The following is a 19,516-nucleotide window of genomic DNA, read 5'->3' on the forward strand; positions in this document are numbered from 1 at the left end:
CTGAACCCTGGTGTTCAAAACTGACCTTGCAAGAGATCTAAACACTAAAACCTATAACTGAATGTTTTATATTCTGTGCATGTAACCATAACATAACTGAATCGATTCAACTAACAAATAAAGTGATTTTAAAAGGAAAATGTGATTAGTTAGGAAATTGAAAGTCATGACAATTAATTATGCAGTATTAGTAAAGGCAATGAAAGGACTGGTTAGATCTGCAGCCGTATACAGGAAGTGCAGGGAATAGGTGTTTAACCCAGCAAAGGAAAGAAGAGAGAGAGAGAGAGAAAGAGAGAGCAGGGGAGGAGAGGAAAGAGGGAGGCAGGAGGGTGGAGGAGTAGAGCAAGAGTGAGGGTGTGAGCGGGGCAGAGCCATGGCCTATGAGCAGAGACAGGAAGTACCCAGGTCCTCTGGCATGTGCAGGACGGTTTGCATGGCGTCTTCCAGCAGCTGAGTGCCATCACGGTAACCGGTGGGCACCAGCAAAGCCGGTGAGGCGGGGGGACGTGGGGAATGGGGGGGAGGGGGGCACTCGGAACCTAAACACGGATGGACGAGGAGTGGGGAGGGGTGATATGAGGAGACAGTGGAACGACACAGACACAGTCAAGGGTACACTGTAGGCTCACAATCACAACATTTAGAGAATGTCTCAATCTGACCTGGAATCCATTCCTTGTCTTTAGGAAGTACTTGGTAGAGGACTAGCAGACACAGCGCTGATCCATGTGCTTGGGATGGCACATGTATTTGAAAATCTATCTGAGCATGCACATGCTTAAACTATTTCAAATATGTTTGGCAGGAGAACTGCTTGCTGCACTCTTCAATTACTTCAAAAGACAAACGGGTGCCCCAGGTCTGATGTGAATTAACGATCACAATACATATTTTATGCCACAACAGACAGTGCTTGTGATTACAAGTGATGGATCACATTTGATTCATGTTGAAACACTCACAAAACACGCACAGGCACAACTTTGAGGAAGAAAACAAGACAGATATGCAAGTCAATTATCAGAGGTTGGGACTGTTCTTGCATGTTGGTTTGACATGAACTAGACCAATTAACGCACAGGACTGGCCAACATTTGAACAATGATAGCAGGAGCAGAGGTGTGCATGCCTCTAGTGCATCTCCCCTCCAGCTCGCCAAGGCTCTGCTTTACCTGCTAGCGCCTCCGTGTGGCTGAGAAGGAGGCTGCGCTGGTGGTCTGTGTCTGAGTTCAGGTCGTTGGGCGGAGGAGAGTCCGGCGGCTCCTCCTCGAAGGCCTGCCAGGCCAGCAGGCTGGCGTCGGCATCGTTGAGATAGCCGTTGGACGTCTCGCTGCTCATGCTCTCGCCTTAGCATCACAGAGGAAATCACGATGGTCAGAAAATGGTCATGATAATGGTAAGCAACCAAACAAACAAACAAAACATTCCACGAATGAAGTGGTATTCCAAGAAATGTATTCAAATAATGCAAATTATGCTATTACTGATACATATGCAATGCATTAATAATAAATGTGATAAACAGCGTTCTCAATGCAAATCCCCGCACCATTGAGGGTTTGATGAGCACTTCATATAAGCTGCTGATGCACAAGGCAACTTTTTGAGCAATGTTGTTGGACAATGTTCCTGCACGTTACCATTGATATTGGGCAATATATATTTTTTTTCCTGCTAACTGGCTAGTATGTAACTGGCTAGTAACTGGCTAGTATGAGCACTGAGCAAGTCATACTTTTTTCCCGGAGTTTAGTCCTCATATAGGAAGGCTGCGTTTCTGAGTGCTCTTGATCAGATGGACTGCTGCTCCGACGAATCAGAATCTATGAAATAAAGGACACAGAATGAGAGCCCACCTTCCTTCCCCACTTCCAGACTGGGACTAGACAATGTAGTAAAAGCACTATGACCCCACACATAAAAGACAGGAAATAAAGAGGGCCCGTTAATGATCACTACGGAATAAAAGAGGAGAGAAAGGGCTTGTCTGGTTGAAATGGTGCGATGGAGGCATGCCAATGGGCCACTCACGGCGGGAGGGCCGCTGTCCCTCCTGCCCGTGGAGCCACTCTCCGACACGGAGGTCCTGCCGTCAGCGCTACCCATGTTAGGGGAGTCCTCTCTCCGCTGACCTGTAAAAACATACACGTTACACTTCACACTTACACACACATACACACAAACAAACACAGACACATACACTAACGCACACACACACGCTCACAGAATACTCTGCTTAAAAGTACTTTATACACAGTTTGACCATATCCAGAAGATTCTTTTTTATTAAGTCGGCCATATTTGCTTCGCATACTTATTAAACAAACATTTCTATCCAGAGCAAGTTCAAGTACAGGTCAAGTCAGGTAAAGCCTATGCTTTATGGACTTGGTACCTGGGAAGGAGTCGGTGAGCTGCTGCGTGATGTCCGACGTACTGCTGCTACGCAGGAGAGGGCTCTCCGGCTCCCCCTCGCCCTCCCCCCCACTCTCCGCCACCTGGCACTCCTCAAGGTCTAACACACACACACACACACACACGGTCATGACCGATGGCCACACTGACCATCTACAGTAATCTACTGTAAATCTAATGGTCAGATTCTAATGGTTACACTCTAAGAAGATACACTATAACAGATATACATCCATTGGAGACACATATGTACTCAAAAAGATAGAGCAAGTTCAGCATACACACAGTATTGGCATGGGTATTATGAATTATCAATATTTCCAATTCTACTGAACATAAAATGATACTTCATTTTAAATTTCTAAACTCCACTGAGAACCCACTTTTTACATGCACTGTGTCTGGAAAACACAACAGTGATTTCCTTTCCCACTGTCTGTTGGATACTGCTTTATTCTAAGGATTAGTAGCTTACCACCCCCTCCTTGCTAAACAACACAGCACAAATGAAAATACAGGCAAGAGAGAGAGGGAGAGAGAGAGAGGGAAATGAAAAAAGGAAGAAGATATAGAGCCTTTACCTGAGAGCCTGTGAGAGAGAGAGTTGGAAGTGATACCAGGCAAGAAAGAGCTGACAGTGTGGAGGAGCATAGGAACACTTTTAGTAGTGGGCAAAGCCTCGTAAAGGTGGACACAGTTGCTGATAGACTGGCTTCGCTTGGCTTCCCAGGCCAAGGGCAGAGAAGAGGAGAGAAGAGAAGAGAAGAGAAGAGAAGAGAAGAGAAGAGAAGAGGAAGAAAAGAGAAAGAAAGGGGAGACATAGAAGAGGGAAGGAAGGAACAAGAAAAAGTCAACAGCAAGTAAGCATAAAAATGAGTACTGAATCACCCACACAAAGCCCATTAGACCAGAAGCACAGCAGGACACTGGAAGGAAAGCAGAGCAGGAACATGTCACTAGGACAAGAATTTAGGGCAAGCCTAACAGGTGGAAGAGTTGCTCATTCATAGTTTGTATAGACTAATGTAAACATGTAGAAATAAAAGTGTTCAAAAACAAAATGGATACCTTTCAGTGGTCAATAAAAAGGCATTATCCACACAGTCTAATTCAACACAGCACAAAGATCATCACAGCCACAGAATGCTCTCTTGAAAGCAGTAAGCACCACTCCAGTTTGTTATGTATGTTTTCCTTCCCTTCCTTTCTCTCTCTCCCTCCCTCCCTCTTTCTCTCTCTCTCTCTCTCCTTTTCCCATAACAGCATCCTTTGATACCCAAACAAGCCTCAAAAAGAAAATATGAAGTATGGTCTGCATTTTGGAGTTTTCATTCTCGGTAATGAGGGAGTAATGTAATATCAGTATTGTGCCTCGCCAGCACTTCTGAACAAAGGCATGAAAGAGAAGGCTAGTGCGCGGTCTGAACACTTCATATACATTAATTAGCTGCTTCGCTTTCGAGATGGCGATCGCCGCTCGCTGCTTACCTATTTATGCATATTAATGAGCAATAATTAGCCTCTAATGAAACTATCAAAAACAGCTATTGATGTGGCGGAGCTCTCGACGAGGACTGGGGCGTTTGAAGATCAATGTTGGGGGAAAATCCAATTAGCCGAAAGAAAGGAAGGAATTTTGAGTCTGTGCTGTTTTATGTTACTTTTCACTCCCTTCCCCTGCGTGTGTGTGCGTGTGCGTGTGTGTGTGTGGGTGTGTCGCCCGCACGTGTGTATGTGTGTGAGGGCAGGGGGAGCCAGGAAATATAAACGTATTTGTGTGTGTGAGTGTGCATGAGACTGTGTGTGTGTGTGTCTATGTGTGTGCTTTTTATGTGTGTGTTTGTTTGTGTGTGTGTGCGTGTGTGTTTATGTGTGTGTGTGGGGAGGAGACAGGAGACATAAACGTGTGTTTATGTGTATGTGTGCATGAGAGAGAGAGAGACAGTGTGTGTGTGTGTGTGTGTGTGTGTGTGTATGAGAGAGACAGTGTGTGTGTGTGTGTGTGTGTGTGTGCATGAGCGAGACAGTGTGTGTGTGTGTGTGTGTGTGGGCAGCTTGTGAGTATCCCCCTTCAGTCTCAACTGCATCTGCTCCAAACTCAAGGAGCTCTTCACCGTGAAGAGATGCAATCGTTTTGTGTGTGTGTGGGTGGAGGCGGAGGCATACACAGGCGAAGCAAGTGGAAAGCTTTTCTTCAGTGTACATGAGAGCGTGTTTGTGTTTGTGTGTGTGTCACTCTGAAGAGGACTCTGACGAGGTTCTGAGCGAAGGTGTGTGTGTGTGTGTATGTGTGTGTGTGTGTGTGTGTGTTTGTGTCACTTTGAAGAGGACTCTGACGGGGTTCTGAGCGAAGGTGTGTCTGTGTGTGTGTGTGTGTGTGTGAGTGTGTGAGTGTGTGTGTGTCACTCTGAAAAGGACTCTGATGAGGTCCTGAGCGAAGGTGTGTGTGTGTGTGTGTGTGTGTGTGTGTGTGTGTGTGTTTGTGTCACTTTGAAGAGGACTCTGACGAGGTTCTGAGCGAAGGTGTGTGTGTGTGTGTGTGTGTGTGTGTGTGTATGTGTATGTGCATGTATATGATTGTGCCAACGCTTGTGAACATTTACACATCTACTGACAGCAGTCATGCCTCATAAGCCCTTCAATCGGCTTCTCCTCCAACCTAGCAGGAGGTGGTGGAGTCCCACTGTGGCCGAATGGGCTCCGTCTCCAGCCTGGCTCCCATCAGGGGGGCCTCTAGCAGGCAGGCAGATACCTGCTCGCCCCCTTTTGCATTCCTGTTCCGAGTTTCTCTGCACAGGTTCCAGGTGCATGCACATGTGTGACTAAGGTGTGCATGTGTGAATGTGAGAAACAGTGGTGTGGATAACGAGAGAGAGTGGATTTTCCAGTCAGTGTGTGTGCTAAGAAGCCTGTGGTTTTCTATCTACTGTGTCTGCTGGTCTGATTGCATCTGATTGCATTTGTGTGTGTGTGCTAACCCGAGGTCTTCTGATGGACGTTGTTGCATCTATGTGTGTGTGTGTGTGTGTGTGTGTGTGTGTGCGCGTGCTAACCCGAGACCTTCTGACAGACGTTGTTGCATCTGAGTGTGTACATGTGTACGTGTGTGTATGTGTGTGTGCTAACCCGAGGCCTTCTGACGGACGTTGTTGCATCTGAGTGTGTACATGTGTAAGTGTGTGTGTGTGTGTGTGCTAACCCGAGGCCTTCTGACGGACGTTGTTGCGGGCCTTCTCCACGCCAGGTGCTCCGGTGGTGGTGGCGCTGCGGAACCTCATGGGCTCCTGGGCGGCGGGCTGATCCCCCTGGTTCCTCCAGCTCAGGGAGAAGGAGCGGGCCACCGCCGCCACCGCAGCCTTCTGGGCATCCTGCATCACCCCTAATAATAATACAAATAATAATATTAATAAGGAGAATAATCTAGTTTGATATAGCTCCTTTCAAGATCACCAAGGAGGGGTAGGGAAGGGGGGTTAGAGCAAACAGACACGAGCAAACATGTCCACGTGTGGAAATAAACTACACATATGCAGCTCAGTGTTTTCATAATTCAATGAAATGTAATTGTTGCCTGTCTGCATAGTAGCCTCGTTGACAATTGGGAGTGGGTCTGAAAAAGGTTCATTGACTTACGACTTCTAGCAAGGGCATAACTAGCAGTGAAATTAAACTTAAATTGGTGCATTACACTCTTACCAAATCATTTCAGAAGTGTAGCAATCTTGTAAACAACGGTTTTAAACGCTGTTGTTTACTCAATTCCAAAAAAATACACGTCCATGCCGGATTAGCGATTGTGTTTGCGTGCCCGTGTTTTAGGAACGTTGGAAATGGGCTTCAATGGCCTCTTGGCCAGACGGACCTGCAGACCAAATCCCAGGCTATCTGCATAGTGCATTTCCATATGACCACTAAACAAAGTTGATGACACGCGGGGCAACTTTTTGAGCAATGTTGCTTAGCAACCACATAACTGGTTCTTTATATTCTGACTGGATGATCATAATAATTTGCCTACTGAAGATTAAAGAAAACAAATGTTGCCCAATATCAATGGGAAAGTGCCAGAACAGCAACACTCAGGAACACTGCTCAAAAGTTGCCTTATGCATCATCAGCTAAAAACACACACACACACACACACACACACTGTCCTTTAAACTCACCTCTGCCCCGCTGTTTCTTCTCCTTTTGCTCAGAGAGCTTGTCCAGGGGGAGGTTGTTGAGATCTAGGCCGTAGACGCAGCGGGCCAGCACCACGGTCAAGGAGTCCATGATGCTGGCCCACTCGCTCACCAGCTCCTCCCAGTGGCTGAGCGAGGACAGCACACGCAACAGCTCGTCCCAGAGCTCCCGCGAGATGAACACGCTCAGGTTAGCCCGCACCCAGGCCACGATGATGGTCTGCAGAGACAGACAGACAGACAGACAGACAGACACACACATACATTAGAGCACCCCATTGCATTGCAATTAACAGTTTGAGCTTTTATGCAACTCCACCACAAACACACAGATACAGATAGTAGGGTGGTCCTTATATGGGGTAAAAAAAAATGTTTTGGGAAATGTTCAACTGTCACCCACTTAATGTGTATCAATAAAAACACACTGTGCAAAATTTTGAATTGTTCCTACAATATCTAGAGGTAGCTCAAGGCCTTTGAATATTTCCGGAATTGCTATTTTTTGCAAAAATTGTACCATTTAAGTCCTAGAATACCAAGACTTCTTTGATCACCGCTGTTGCACTTTCATGCAATGCTTTTTTCAATGTTTTATGGTAATATTACAACAAACATAAAACCTGCTTCTTGGAGGGTAACTTTGTTCCAGTTATTTCAGTCTCTTCTGATCCAAGTAACCATATAGCGGATTTGCTTCATGTTGCTTCAGCCATTGTCTCAAGTGTATATTGTCTATTGTGCTTCATTCACATTGATGCTTTGAAAGACATATCACAACTAAAACAGGAGTTGCTATGAATTGCTCACAACAGCATATTATTGGGAAATACCTAAATCAGCAGATGAGATTAGCAAATCAGCATTGCAAATTTGAATGGACAATATGGAATTCCCATTTCAATGTGGTCACCAATAATTAATACACATTATCATTGACTGCATGGTCAAATAAGTCCATTGCTGCCATAAGCATATATTATTAAACAATTATACATGCTAGCACAATGTATCACATAATACGCGAAAAAATCCTGAATATGCACACTGCACAGTATGTGTTAAACTTCAAAGGTCTTGAGCAACCTCTAAATATTGATTAATATTGATAAAACTTTACCTAATTATTTTTTTTATTCATTCAAAAGTTGAAAAATAAGGACCACCCTAACAGATAGCTACTGTACATTATATACATAAATGCAGAAATTATAACCCCACACTTTGACAACCACAGCTGTAGACTACAGAATTTCATCTGTTCCATCTTTCAAGGACTGTAACTTGTAAAGCTATAGTACAGGCAATTACAGGTTCAACTAATGGTTTGAGGTTTTACTTTACTGTACTTTTAACTTTTATCCAAAGTGACTTACAGATATGAATTGCAGGAATCAGTCTCACTGGAGCAACATGGGCTTTGTCTTGCTCAAGGGCACGATGGGAGCCAGGAATCAAATTCATGACTTTTTTCTGTGACTACTGCATACTAACCAAGTTGCTTCTGGTGCTTTCCAGTTGTCTTGTAAATCATTGTACACCCACCCGTACAACATGTATGAATGAGTGGCTTCATGAACGCCTTTCTCTCGAGCCACGAGGGGCATTAGCAGGAGGCTAGTCATTGTTATTGTTTTGTGCTACATGTAGCCTCTAGCTAAACGGCTGGAAAACAAATTGTTACATTGTATTGCAGGCACAGCAAGACCGTGCAATGCATGAATTGGTGACCGGATTGAAGCAGCAATGTAATCTAGTGTGTAAGAGTACATCACCATTAACATGACCAACACAGTACATATGCAAAAAAAAAAATACATGTCATCTCATCTCAACTATGGGCGCAGCCATGTTTGTTGTAAGGTCGTATGTCCACCTCGGGGTACCCTCAAGTATTCCGAGGTAAAGTGGGCGTGCCTGCCCAAAATGCCGCAAGAAAGCTGGGTAATTTACACTTTCCAACTCGGGCGGTGGATTTACGAGACAACCGGAAAGCACCATTAGCCTCTGCACTACCACCCACTGCTTTTAAGCACTACTGCAGTTCCTCACCCTGAAGAGAACGCCAGCGAGGTTCTGAGCGAAGACGTCCTTCTTCTCCCCCTCCTGAGGCCTCTTCATCACAGCTTCAGTGATCCGCAGCAGCACCTGCAACATCTGCTCCCTGTGGACCGCAATTCCCAACATGCACTTCAGCAATGCCCATATCACATCACTTGAAGGTTTATGTGTGTTGATGTGTGTGTGTGTGTGTGTGTGTGTGTGTGTGTGTGTGTGAGTGAGTGAGTGAGTGAGTGAGTGAGTGAGTGAGTGAGTGAGTGAGTGAGTGAGTGAGTGAGAGAAAGAGAGAAAGAGAGAAAGAGAGAGTAAGAGAGAGAGAGAGAGAGAGAGAGAGAGAGAGAGAGAGGGAGCGCGAATGAGGATGCTTGAGAGCGAATATCTCCATGAATTCTCTGGTAGAATGTAACTGATATAAATTCTCTGAGCTTCCTTATTTCAGTAGCCCAGTCTTGCCTGAATAAAACCAGGTGATTGCATGAGAAAACCATAAGTGATAGTACCAGAGCTGACGGTCATTACAAATAGGGTGTCTGATTAATCCCTTTCCTACAGCACCTCTTGCTTTATAGCCATCTTGTTTTCTAATTGGATGTTGTTAGTTTAATCAGGTGTTTACAGTTATCCATCATCCTGGTTTCACAGGGAGACATGTTTTGTTTTAAAATTGTCCTTCAACTTGGAAGGACAAAAGAAATGGCAAACTGACTACTGCGTCATGGGGAAAACCAATTGAGTCTGTATGCGTGTGCGTGTGTGCGTGTGTGTGTGTGTGTGTGTGCTCACCACGTCTCCTTGTTCATGCTCAGCTCCATGATCATGTGGCGGTAGATGCTGAGCACGGCTCGGCACACCTCCACCTGGTTGTCCAGCAGTTTGGGCACGTCGTGGCACGGCTCCAGCAGAAACACATTCGCCGAGTTAGTCAGAAACACCTGTGGGGCGGACAAACACACACGCATACACACACACACACACACACACACATAAATAAATAAGACACGTCTTCCATGTCTACTAGACTGTTCGGGTGAGGATATGCCATCTGTATGATAGTAAGCACAGATGGCAGACCATTTCATATACAAATACAGTACATGCACTAGTACATAAATTCAGTCAAAGCACATAACCGCAAAACTCAAAGTATGGTCAAATATTTGGCACAATATCATAACACCAGCACCACAGTCAAGAAGAAGCACACTGCAGGTTAGTGAGAAGCAAGCAGGCGGTTGTTAGTGCATGTGAGAAGGTGTGAGTGCTGTGTCCATGTGTGAAGGCACTGTGTCCTGTGTCCTATGTGCTGTGCGGTGCTGTGTGTGACTGGGTGAGTGTACCTGTAACGTGGGCTGGATGCCAGCCTTGATGTTGTGGTTGAGCTCCTCGGTCAGGGAGCCGCGGTTGATGGCGCTGCTGAAGGAGTAGGAGCGGCCCCAGCTGGACGAGCGCTTGTGTCCATGGCTTTCCAAAATCTGGCGAGAGAGCCCGCAGTCAGCGCCTGCCTAACAATCACACACTACCTGTGCTGTGTGCGTGTGTGTGTGTGTGTGTGTGTGTGTGTGTGTGTGAGCCAGAGAGAGACTACACGGGGCTACTGACAACTGGCTTCTCTGCTTGGTTGTTTTCATCTGACGGAAACTGCATTTATTTGAAACTGCATAACATTTTACATCTCATGACAGACTTCTATTCTTACTGCCTCTGTGACAGATCTCTGGGGTGTGTTAGTGTTTGTTAGTATATGTGTGTGGATGTGTGCATGTATATATATATATATATATGGAATCAAAAAAAGAAGTGTTTTCATCTTTTTTAGCATTTTTATGAAAAATGGCATGGCCAAAATTATTCATATCCCTTTTAAATAATCAATGGAAACATCTTTATTGCAAAACATACAGCCAAACAAGGCAAGAAGTGGTTAACAGAGAACAACAGTGTTTCCCATACATTGACTTGGCGGCCCACCACAATATCAACATTGACCACCACACAATGATTTTCCAGGTTGTACTATATTGTGCTTAAATCTGGTTAGCATCATAACCACGCTGCGCTAATTTGTTCAAAACTGTTGCATTCAAGTTAATTCTTCAAACCTACCACGACTGAACAATATCAACATTTTAGAGTGGCCCAACTAGAGTCCACACCTCAATCCGTTAAAAAAGTGAGCAGGCCAGAATGATGGCATAGAATCGTTCCTGCCTTTCAAAAAAAGATGAAAACACTTCTTTTTTAATTCCATGTTTCTACCACATTGTCTTACAACCTTTAGCCATGTGGCAGTGTCATTTTCAATCATTCCAAACATATTTGTCAAGAGAAAATCAACATTAAATCAATATTTGCCAGGGGTATGAATAATTTTGTTCTTAAAGAAGCACTATGCAGCAATTTTAGCAAAAATGACCTTAATTATGCAGGTTGAGAGTTGTTCTGATGGTTCTACAACACTTTCTGGGTCGTTTGGTGGGTGCTTTGTCTCCCCCTACCGCTTCTCCGCGGAAAAACAGAATATGCAACTTTCTGGACCTGGTCCGGGTAAACCCGGATGTGACTCAGCAGAAGTATCCAATCGCGCCTCGAAAATGTAGTCAGATTGTAGTTTCGAAGACTGCAAAATGGACGCCAACTTGGATTTGTTGCTGTTGAAATTGTAAGTAGCCTACCCTTGGGTGAACTTTGTCTTTGTAAAGTGGTTTGATAGTATCTTGAACAATGTGTTTGCTCGACCGTTTTATTGTGAGCCCTGTATGTGTTTAGCTTGGTTTCTTGATGGCTAGCTTGCTAGTTAGTGGGGGTTTAGCGTAGCAGTCACTTGCTACCGAAGCTGCAGGGGGAGCTGTGTAGTGAAAAATGTGAGCCCAAATCCAGCAAAAACCCAGAAACAGCGAAGGAATAACCAGACCTGCATAGTGCTTCTTTAACTATATATAATCAATATATATATATATATATATATATATATATATTTTTTTTTTTTTTTTTTTTATATTGAACTACCATTCAAAAGTGTGGAGTCACTAAGAAATGTCCTTATTTTCATCATTAATGTTGTAAATGACTGTTGTAGAAAGAAATGGCTGATCTTTAATGCAATATCTACATACCGGTAAGTATACAGATGCCCATTATCAGCAACCATTCATCCAATGTTCCAAAGGCACATTCTGCTTACTAATCTGATATAATTTTAAAAGGCTAACTGAGAAAAAGCACATAATGCAATCTGTAAACTGCTGCCCTGATTTAAAAAAAAACCAATGCAACTGATCTCAGATGGTATTCTGTCTATAATGGAGTGGAATGGAAAGTGACCCCAAACTTCTGAATGGCGGTGTGTATATATATATATATATATATATATATATATATATATATATATATATATATATATATATACCGTACATATAAAATATATATATATATATATATATATATATATATATATATATATATACATACACATATATACACACACACACACACACATATATATACAGCATACAGCATGCACATATATACTGAACTTTAATTTGACTATACAGCATGCACATTTCTGTGTGTGTGTGTGTGTGTTTGTGTGTCGACTGTTGTGTTACTGTTGTGAGCGAGTGTGCGTGCACGTGTGCGTGTGCGCTCAGCCCCCTCGTTGCTCTCTACTCCACCTGTGTGTGGGTGATTTCCGTCTCCGTCATGATGGGGCTCATGTCCGTCTCGTCCTCCTGGACAGTCTTGTCTGGCTCCGTCATGAAGGCCGGCTTCTCCTGCAGGATCCATTTCCTGTACACCTTGATTACCTTGCGGATGGCAGAGACCTCACATGACGGTAGCAGGAAGGCCTGGGAACACAAGACATGCTGGGTAACATCCTCAATAGAAACACATGGCAACACACCAATATACAATGTGACAAACATGACAATGGCAAAAACCATAGATAGATTCAATTAATGCCATATGGTTTAGATATATTCTTACATTCTATAGAATTAAAAAAAAAAAAATTGTGTTGTTTCTTATGTACACCTTTCAGGTTGTGGCAATCTGATGAAAAAGGGCATATCTTAACTAGCCACTAGATGGCAGCAGATCATTTGTTTAGCATGTGCTGCTCTTTATTATGCTGCTCTTTATACTTTATTATGCATTGTTTGCTCATCATAAAAATGATACAAAAACACAGAACCATCATTACTTCCGCTCAACTCATCAACACAACCACATACAATAATATAAGCAATCCTAGAAATGTCTTAAAACGGGAAGGGTGACAGGGTTCATATTCCGGTAGTCTACCACTGCCCGGCACCCAATGTTTAAAGTTATACCCCTCCCACCTGTGTCGGATGCCACTGTTACCATACATAAACCTCACCCCGGGCATGTGCTTTACCTGGTGGAAGACCTCGTTGACGAAGTTGACGTTGTCGCGCGTGGACAGCAGGATGCAGTGCACCATGTCGTAGACGCCGCGGTGCTCCTCGTCCACGCTGCACAGGCTGGAGCTGCTGGCCCGTCGCTCCGTCAGCGTGCTGCTGTTGGAGTGGCTCTTCTCGGGCTCGCTGCCCACGCTGATCGGCCCGTTGGACTCCAGTGTCTCCGAGATGGAGCCGCGCTCCTGACCGACACTGCCCGCAGAAACGGTCTGGGGACGGACACGAGGGGAATGTGGAGACAACGCAGTTAGTGCTGCATGGGTTTGAAAAGCCTACTTAACAATATATTTAACAATATCAAAGTGGGTTTGAAAAGCCTACTTAACAATATATTTAACAATATCAAACGTGGGTTTGAAAAGCCTACTTAACAATATATTTAACAATATCAAAAGTTGGGTTTAAAAAAGCCTACCTATCAATATATTTAACAATACAAAAAGTGTGTTTTAAAAGGCTATTTAACAAGCCAGTGGTGCCTTTGTCAGTCTACTTGTATCTTATGTTACACCCAAGGGCCTGAGTTGGAACTTGAAGATCGATTAAATCAAAATGAAAAGGTGAGGGCCCCATTACAAACATGGAAACAGCTTCAAACAAAAACAGCTGATTAACAGGAGGATGCAACGCTAAATCCGTAAATAGAATGCCCATCTAACTAAATTCACATGAGAACTAAATTACTTGAAGAAAAGAAAAGACAGCAGAGTAAGAGCAAATGTCCCTAACTGAAACTCTTATGGAATAACAAGCGGAAAACAAATTGCACCCAAACCTCCCAAGCACCAAAATAGTCAGAAGGCTTATACAAATGTGTAAGGGGTTAGAGGGGGCAGTAGAAGTGTGTTTGGAGGGGCAGTAGAAGTCTGTTAGAGGGGGCAGTAGAAGTGTGTTAGAGGGGGCAGTAGAAGTGTGTTGGAGGGGACAATAAAAATGTCATAGAGGGCAGTTGAGGACTCACCTGAATGAGCTTGGGGAGGACCTCGCCCCCGTTCTTGGTGGTGGGAGGGGCCGAGCTGACGTACTTCTTCTCCAGGAAGAAGTTGACCAGCCAGGTGATGAAGGCCACACGAGGGGCCAGGTACTGGTCGCGCGTGCAGAACGTGCTCTCATTGTTCCGCGTCACCGGAACGTACAGCGGCTTTGGTCGGTGGTGTGGCAGGTCTTCAGATGAGCATGGACAGAGAGGGAATCAAATAGACGAAAAGAGAGTGCACAAGTTAGTTAAGAAAGGAATATATATAGAAAACAGCAAACTTTACTCCTCCTCAATTGTGTCTGTTTCCAGGGGATATTGACCTGCCTTGGATATTTCTCATTTTGTCAATTATGTCACTGACAACACTTTGGTATTTCCACCTGACGGTCCACTGGGAGATATCAAAGGAATCTCATTCTTCACAAAGCACCTTTTCAAGTGCTAGCCTTTAATTGCCAATTAACTTTGCAGGAGCTGCCAGGATTGTCATTCAGCCACCACGAGAATCCTGCATTGAAACAGAGTAATAGCTCTTGACAGTACAGAGGACTAACAGTGTAGAGGGCTGCTGTGTGTGTGTGTGTGTGTGTGTGTGTGTGTGTGTGTGTGTGTGCGTGCGTGCGTGTGTGCGTGTGCGTGTGTGTGTGTGCGCGCACAAAACTTAGCTAGCAGCTCCCATGTCCCCCTTTCTCTCCATCTGGTGACTTCTAAAGCTCCAATTGTCTTCCACAAAGGAACATTTCCAGTGCAGCCGAGCGAATAGGAATGATTAGTGAATAGATGGACACGAGAGAGTACAAATTTAATCAACGGCGAGTGACTATCATTTCTGAAACTGCTAGTCTAGAAGATGAGAGCATTCCAGCGGAAGTTCAGTCTTTTGAAGGCAGCAGCATGATCCTCAACTGATCTGCCGTATGAAGGGGCATTAAACACAACGCCTCTCGAGCAACTGAAAAGAGGAGAGGCAGAGAATCCTCTCCACCCAGTGAAACAATTCATTTTCAGTTCAACATTACCAAACTTTCAGTACTGTCAAGAGAGGGACACATTCACAAACAGCAGACAGAGACACACAGACACACACAGACACACACACACACACCTAGTAAAGGCTTGTAGAGGTTGGTGAGCTTGGTGAAAGAGGGGAAGAGGTGAGGCAGGTAGTACTTCTTGAAGAGGGAGAAGAGAAACCGGAAACCCGAATCCTGGTTATCTCGGTTCTTCCACTCCAAACTAGACGCCTAGGAAGCACACAAATGAGCACACACAAAGCTAGATGTTATTACTCAGAAGATTGAATCACTGCTTATTCTACATATAAAGGATAACCATGAAAATTGTTGAATAATCATATATACGCATATAATCCATAATCATTAAATCATCAAGCTGGTCATTTTGGAACTAGTTTGTTTATTTAATTATTAAAAACTATTTAGGTCATTATTAATCTAATGAGTGGAATGAAATTCTGAGAAGAGAGAGAGAAGCCCACCTGGACAACCATAAACTTGAGGACTATTTGGAGGACATAGCATGTATGATCATCAGCTACTTTCTCCCCAGGAGTGGCGGGCACCAGTGGTGTGATCTCTTCAGGCACGACCTTGGCTGCAACACACAAGGTCACACACAACAACACTGAGGGAACGTGAAGACTCTGGAAAAACATCCGTACGGCATCAGCACTACTACTTTTGGTCCCAAAAAAGAAACAGTCCTTTTAATTAGCCTGGCATTGTCTGGTGATGGGTTACACAGAGAAATGGCCATTGAGTGGAATTGAGAGTGGTACATCCAAAGTCTGTGCTAAAATGGCTTTTCAATGTGGGCATGAAAGGTTTAGAGGCTCCACTCGGCGCTCCGCTACGTCGGCCTCCATTGCTGGTATGAGCTTTGTCTAGACGGCTCCACACTCTTGACAAGATGCGCGTATCGTCCTTGGAGCCTCCCCATTGTATGAATGAAAAGCATCTTTTTCCGCCACTCAGGCACTTTATTAATGAATGCCACATTTGCAGTCTGAAAATGGCAATGTGTGTCTCTCTCTCTCTCTCTCTCTCTCTCTCTCTCTCTCTCTCTCTCTCTCTCTCTCTCTCTCTCTCTCTCTCTCTCTCTCTCTCTCAAGATCGCCGAGGGGCCGTAACAATCCCTTTTCTCAGAGGTAGCGTTTCTTAATACAAAGCCTGAATAATTGACTGGAGGTGTTCGGAGGAAGAGACTACAATATTATTAGGTGACATTGCAAATGATAAAGCAGTGGGGCTGGGTGTCAGCAGAGTGAATGGAGAGGCTTTAAACACTAGCATCAGAGGCCTGAATTAAGCACATGTTGTCAACAGTAATAAGGGGGGAGCAGAGGGTGGGCTGGTGCACACGTCCGCTTCCGCTGCTGAGAAAATGCAAATGAGTAAATAAGTATCCCTACTAATTTTGTCCCCATGAGGCACCCTTCAGTAGAAACAGAAGAGTAGCCCAACATGCAGTTACATCTTTTCTGGGGCTTGTCACTCTTCTGACTCGAGAGGTTTTCCACAGAAGCCTTTAGATGGATAAGGTGAAGGAGGTCACGTGATTGGCTGCTTTTGAGCGAAAAGCAAAGTGTAGCCAAAATAATGTGCCGAGTATGCTGCAGTCTATCGCCTGTCCTTGCGTTAAACCCAACCGATGACTGCACTTCACATCAATGTGACTAGCTGTGCCATGGGTTAGTCCAAAACAATCTTGTGTTCATTTGTCCGCCGCAGTGTGTGAGCATATGAGAGCATTAACATGTGTGAGATTGTGCATGGGTTGTACATGGGATGTACATGTGTATGTGTGCATGTTTGTGTGTCTGTGTGTCTGTACCATCAGAAGGGTTGGAGAAGGGGTTGTAGATGATGGTGTCCAGTGTACAGGGGCCTCGTGAAGAGGAGACAGCGGGGAAGCCCGGCACCAGACAGGCGAAGATGAGGAGCTGCTCTTCGGCACAGTTAGTCTGCAGCGCCTGCAGCCACAGCAGGAAGAGACGGATCCCCTCACAGCGAATCTGCAGAGGTGCAGAGAGTGCGCGCACGCACGCACGCACACACACACACACACACACACACACACACACACAAACAAACAAACAAACAAACAAAACAAACAAACACACACACACACACATAAATCCATAATCAGATGCGTATCCATGTAATACAAATGCAAATGGCACAACATTGATTTCATGGAGAGCAAAACACAGATCAGGAGCAAAAGGGTGACCTGCACGTACATCAGTACCTATACGACCAGGCTTGGAATTTCACCATTCTGGGGGCAAGGCCACTTGGCCTTCAGTTGGGCATATTTGGTGGGGGGCACAAAGGCCACATGTCAGGGCACCAAGGCCAAAGTTAACTATACAGTAGTAGCATATACAATGATCAAAGTTGTATTTAGCCTATTCACTGCAGTAGACCTGCATCACTGTATGAAACATTACAAAAACATGAAACATGACATATTACATAGAACTGTAAATCATCTGATCATCTAATAATTACAGATATCTAGGCTATATATAACTTTATTTTATATTTGGCCTGCTATGAAATCATGTATTGAACAATTTAAGCACAGCTCAGCTTTAAGAAACTCAAATAGATGCATACTTAGCATTTTGTGATCATTAAGGCTACTTTCACAAACTCTTAGTGAGCTGTCCTCTGATTTACCAATATCTAGGCGATATTTGTAACATCTACTTTGTATTTGGCCCGTTATGAAATCATGTGGAACAATTTAAACACATTGTAAAACTTAAAGCCCAAATTTGGAGACATCCATGCATGTCGAAATTTACTGCAAATTCAAAACTGGATTACTCTGGAACGGGTAACTGTACAGGGGACTGCTTTACACCTTTGTGTTCGGTAAGGTCTGCTGTTTATTCTGATATATGGTTTGTCATGTGTTAAAAGAAGGGTTTGTGAAGTATTCCACCGAGATGAATGGGTAGGGAGATCATGGACGCAAAACCTTCAGTAGAATGTATGATTAAATTGAATTATATTATTTACTTTTCTCGCGAACCGTTCAACACAGCAATTATCGGCTAACATTGTTTAAAAGCTGAGAAAAAGCTCTTTCATGTGATACTTGTAATGTCTGTGTGATGATGAGTATGCTACTTCGCGAGTAGTTCAACTGAGAAGAATGGATGAATTTGGACGCACTTTCTTTCTTGCGCTGTCACTTTCTCCACTGCGTAAAAGACTAAATGAATTTGCGCTGTGAATGCAAAATATTGAAAGAAGGGGGCACCAAGGCCACCGTGGCCTGTAAACCTCTGATTTTCAAAGGGGCATCACGGCCAACGCAAGGGGCTACGACGGCCATGGCCGTCGTGGCCGCCGTGAAATTCCTACCCTGCATACGACTATATGACTGGCCAGTATTTATCTGACTAAACTATACCATAACCCACTGTGGTTACAATGTACAGATTCACCACATAATGCTACAGAAATAAAACACCAAAATGACCTAAACACAGGTTTGCTCACACTCCAGTCACCACTGACAGAGGTGCCATGGCGATCCCACTATGGAGTCACGACAGAAGGTGCTGTGATTTTTATCTGTGTGTTAGATGGACATATTTACCTTAAAAGAGTTTCCAGTGTGCAAAAGTTTCTTGAGAATAGAACCTGTGATGAGAGAGAGAAAGATGGGGGAGGGGCGTGAGGCAGGACACAGAGATAAGCAGACACATGACCGCCCAACTGACCGCTCAACAACCCGTTGCATCATGCATGTCCACAGATGCTGACCTGTGCCTGTTTGTTCAGTCGACGGGTATTGACTTTGTAGAAGAAAAGCACCGTGCTGTAAGGGAGCGCTCGCTCACCTAATGAAAAACAGAAATCAATTTGGCTTCTGCGGATCTGTTAAGTCTATCTGGCACACGCGCGTGTTAATCAGAGCGGCCGGGCATCTGACGGCCGAATGTCCTCCTGAGACTGATTGAATCGGACATGAGCAGTTATTCAATCCTAGCTCTCGTTCTCTCAGGGTGTGTGTATGTGTCTGTGTGTGTATGTTCCTGTGTGTGTGTGTGTGTGTGTGTGTGTATGTGTATATTTCTGTGTGTGTGTATATGTGTCTGTGCGTGTATATGTGTCTGTATCTGTATCTATGTCTGTAAAGATCTAAGTCTGAAAAAAAGAGAGAAAAAAACACCCTGAATACAAGAAAAGAAGACAGAGCCTTGGTCAGAAACTGGGGGAAGGGGTTACGTTGGGGGGGGGGGCCCTTGACAGCGACTGTGCACGCTCGACCACTTGCAGCGGAGGCCCTGAAGCACTACTTGGCCCCCGCAGGAGTGCCGCAGGAGTGTTATTGACTTCTGCGCCTCTCGGCACCCCAAATAAAAGGCAGCCTACTTCTGCTAAGCCCACGCA

General features: G+C 44.5%; 1 protein-coding gene across 7 annotated transcripts in view; it reads right to left on the reverse strand.

The window, feature by feature from the left end:
- Positions 1-19,516, reverse strand: part of ralgapa2 (Ral GTPase activating protein catalytic subunit alpha 2) — a 111,221-nt gene that overhangs the window by 58,613 nt on the left and 33,092 nt on the right. For 2 of the 7 annotated variants that reach the window (XM_042071420.1, XM_042071425.1), the window contains exons 5-22: positions 18,720-18,763; positions 16,938-17,118; positions 15,583-15,698; positions 15,190-15,328; positions 14,067-14,269; positions 13,063-13,314; positions 12,335-12,508; positions 10,001-10,135; positions 9,447-9,595; positions 8,655-8,766; positions 6,585-6,822; positions 5,618-5,797; positions 3,000-3,140; positions 2,399-2,518; positions 2,035-2,135; positions 1,739-1,826; positions 1,176-1,349; positions 405-542 (exon numbers count right to left, since the gene is read on the reverse strand). In XM_042071420.1, the coding sequence (XP_041927354.1) occupies positions 405-542; positions 1,176-1,349; positions 1,739-1,826; positions 2,035-2,135; positions 2,399-2,518; positions 3,000-3,140; positions 5,618-5,797; positions 6,585-6,822; positions 8,655-8,766; positions 9,447-9,595; positions 10,001-10,135; positions 12,335-12,508; positions 13,063-13,314; positions 14,067-14,269; positions 15,190-15,328; positions 15,583-15,698; positions 16,938-17,118; positions 18,720-18,763 (2,685 nt within the window). Of the gene's footprint in view, positions 1-404; positions 543-1,175; positions 1,350-1,738; positions 1,827-2,034; positions 2,136-2,398; positions 2,519-2,999; positions 3,141-5,617; positions 5,798-6,584; positions 6,823-8,654; positions 8,767-9,446; positions 9,596-10,000; positions 10,136-12,334; positions 12,509-13,062; positions 13,315-14,066; positions 14,270-14,408; positions 14,525-15,189; positions 15,329-15,582; positions 15,699-16,937; positions 17,119-18,719; positions 18,764-19,516 lie in introns of those variants that run through there. The other 5 variants (XM_042071421.1, XM_042071424.1, XM_042071423.1 and 2 more) reach the window with 5 other exon arrangements.

Source organism: Alosa sapidissima, chromosome 19 (assembly GCF_018492685.1).
Source record: "Alosa sapidissima isolate fAloSap1 chromosome 19, fAloSap1.pri, whole genome shotgun sequence".
Lineage (NCBI taxonomy): Eukaryota > Metazoa > Chordata > Actinopteri > Clupeiformes > Clupeidae > Alosa > Alosa sapidissima.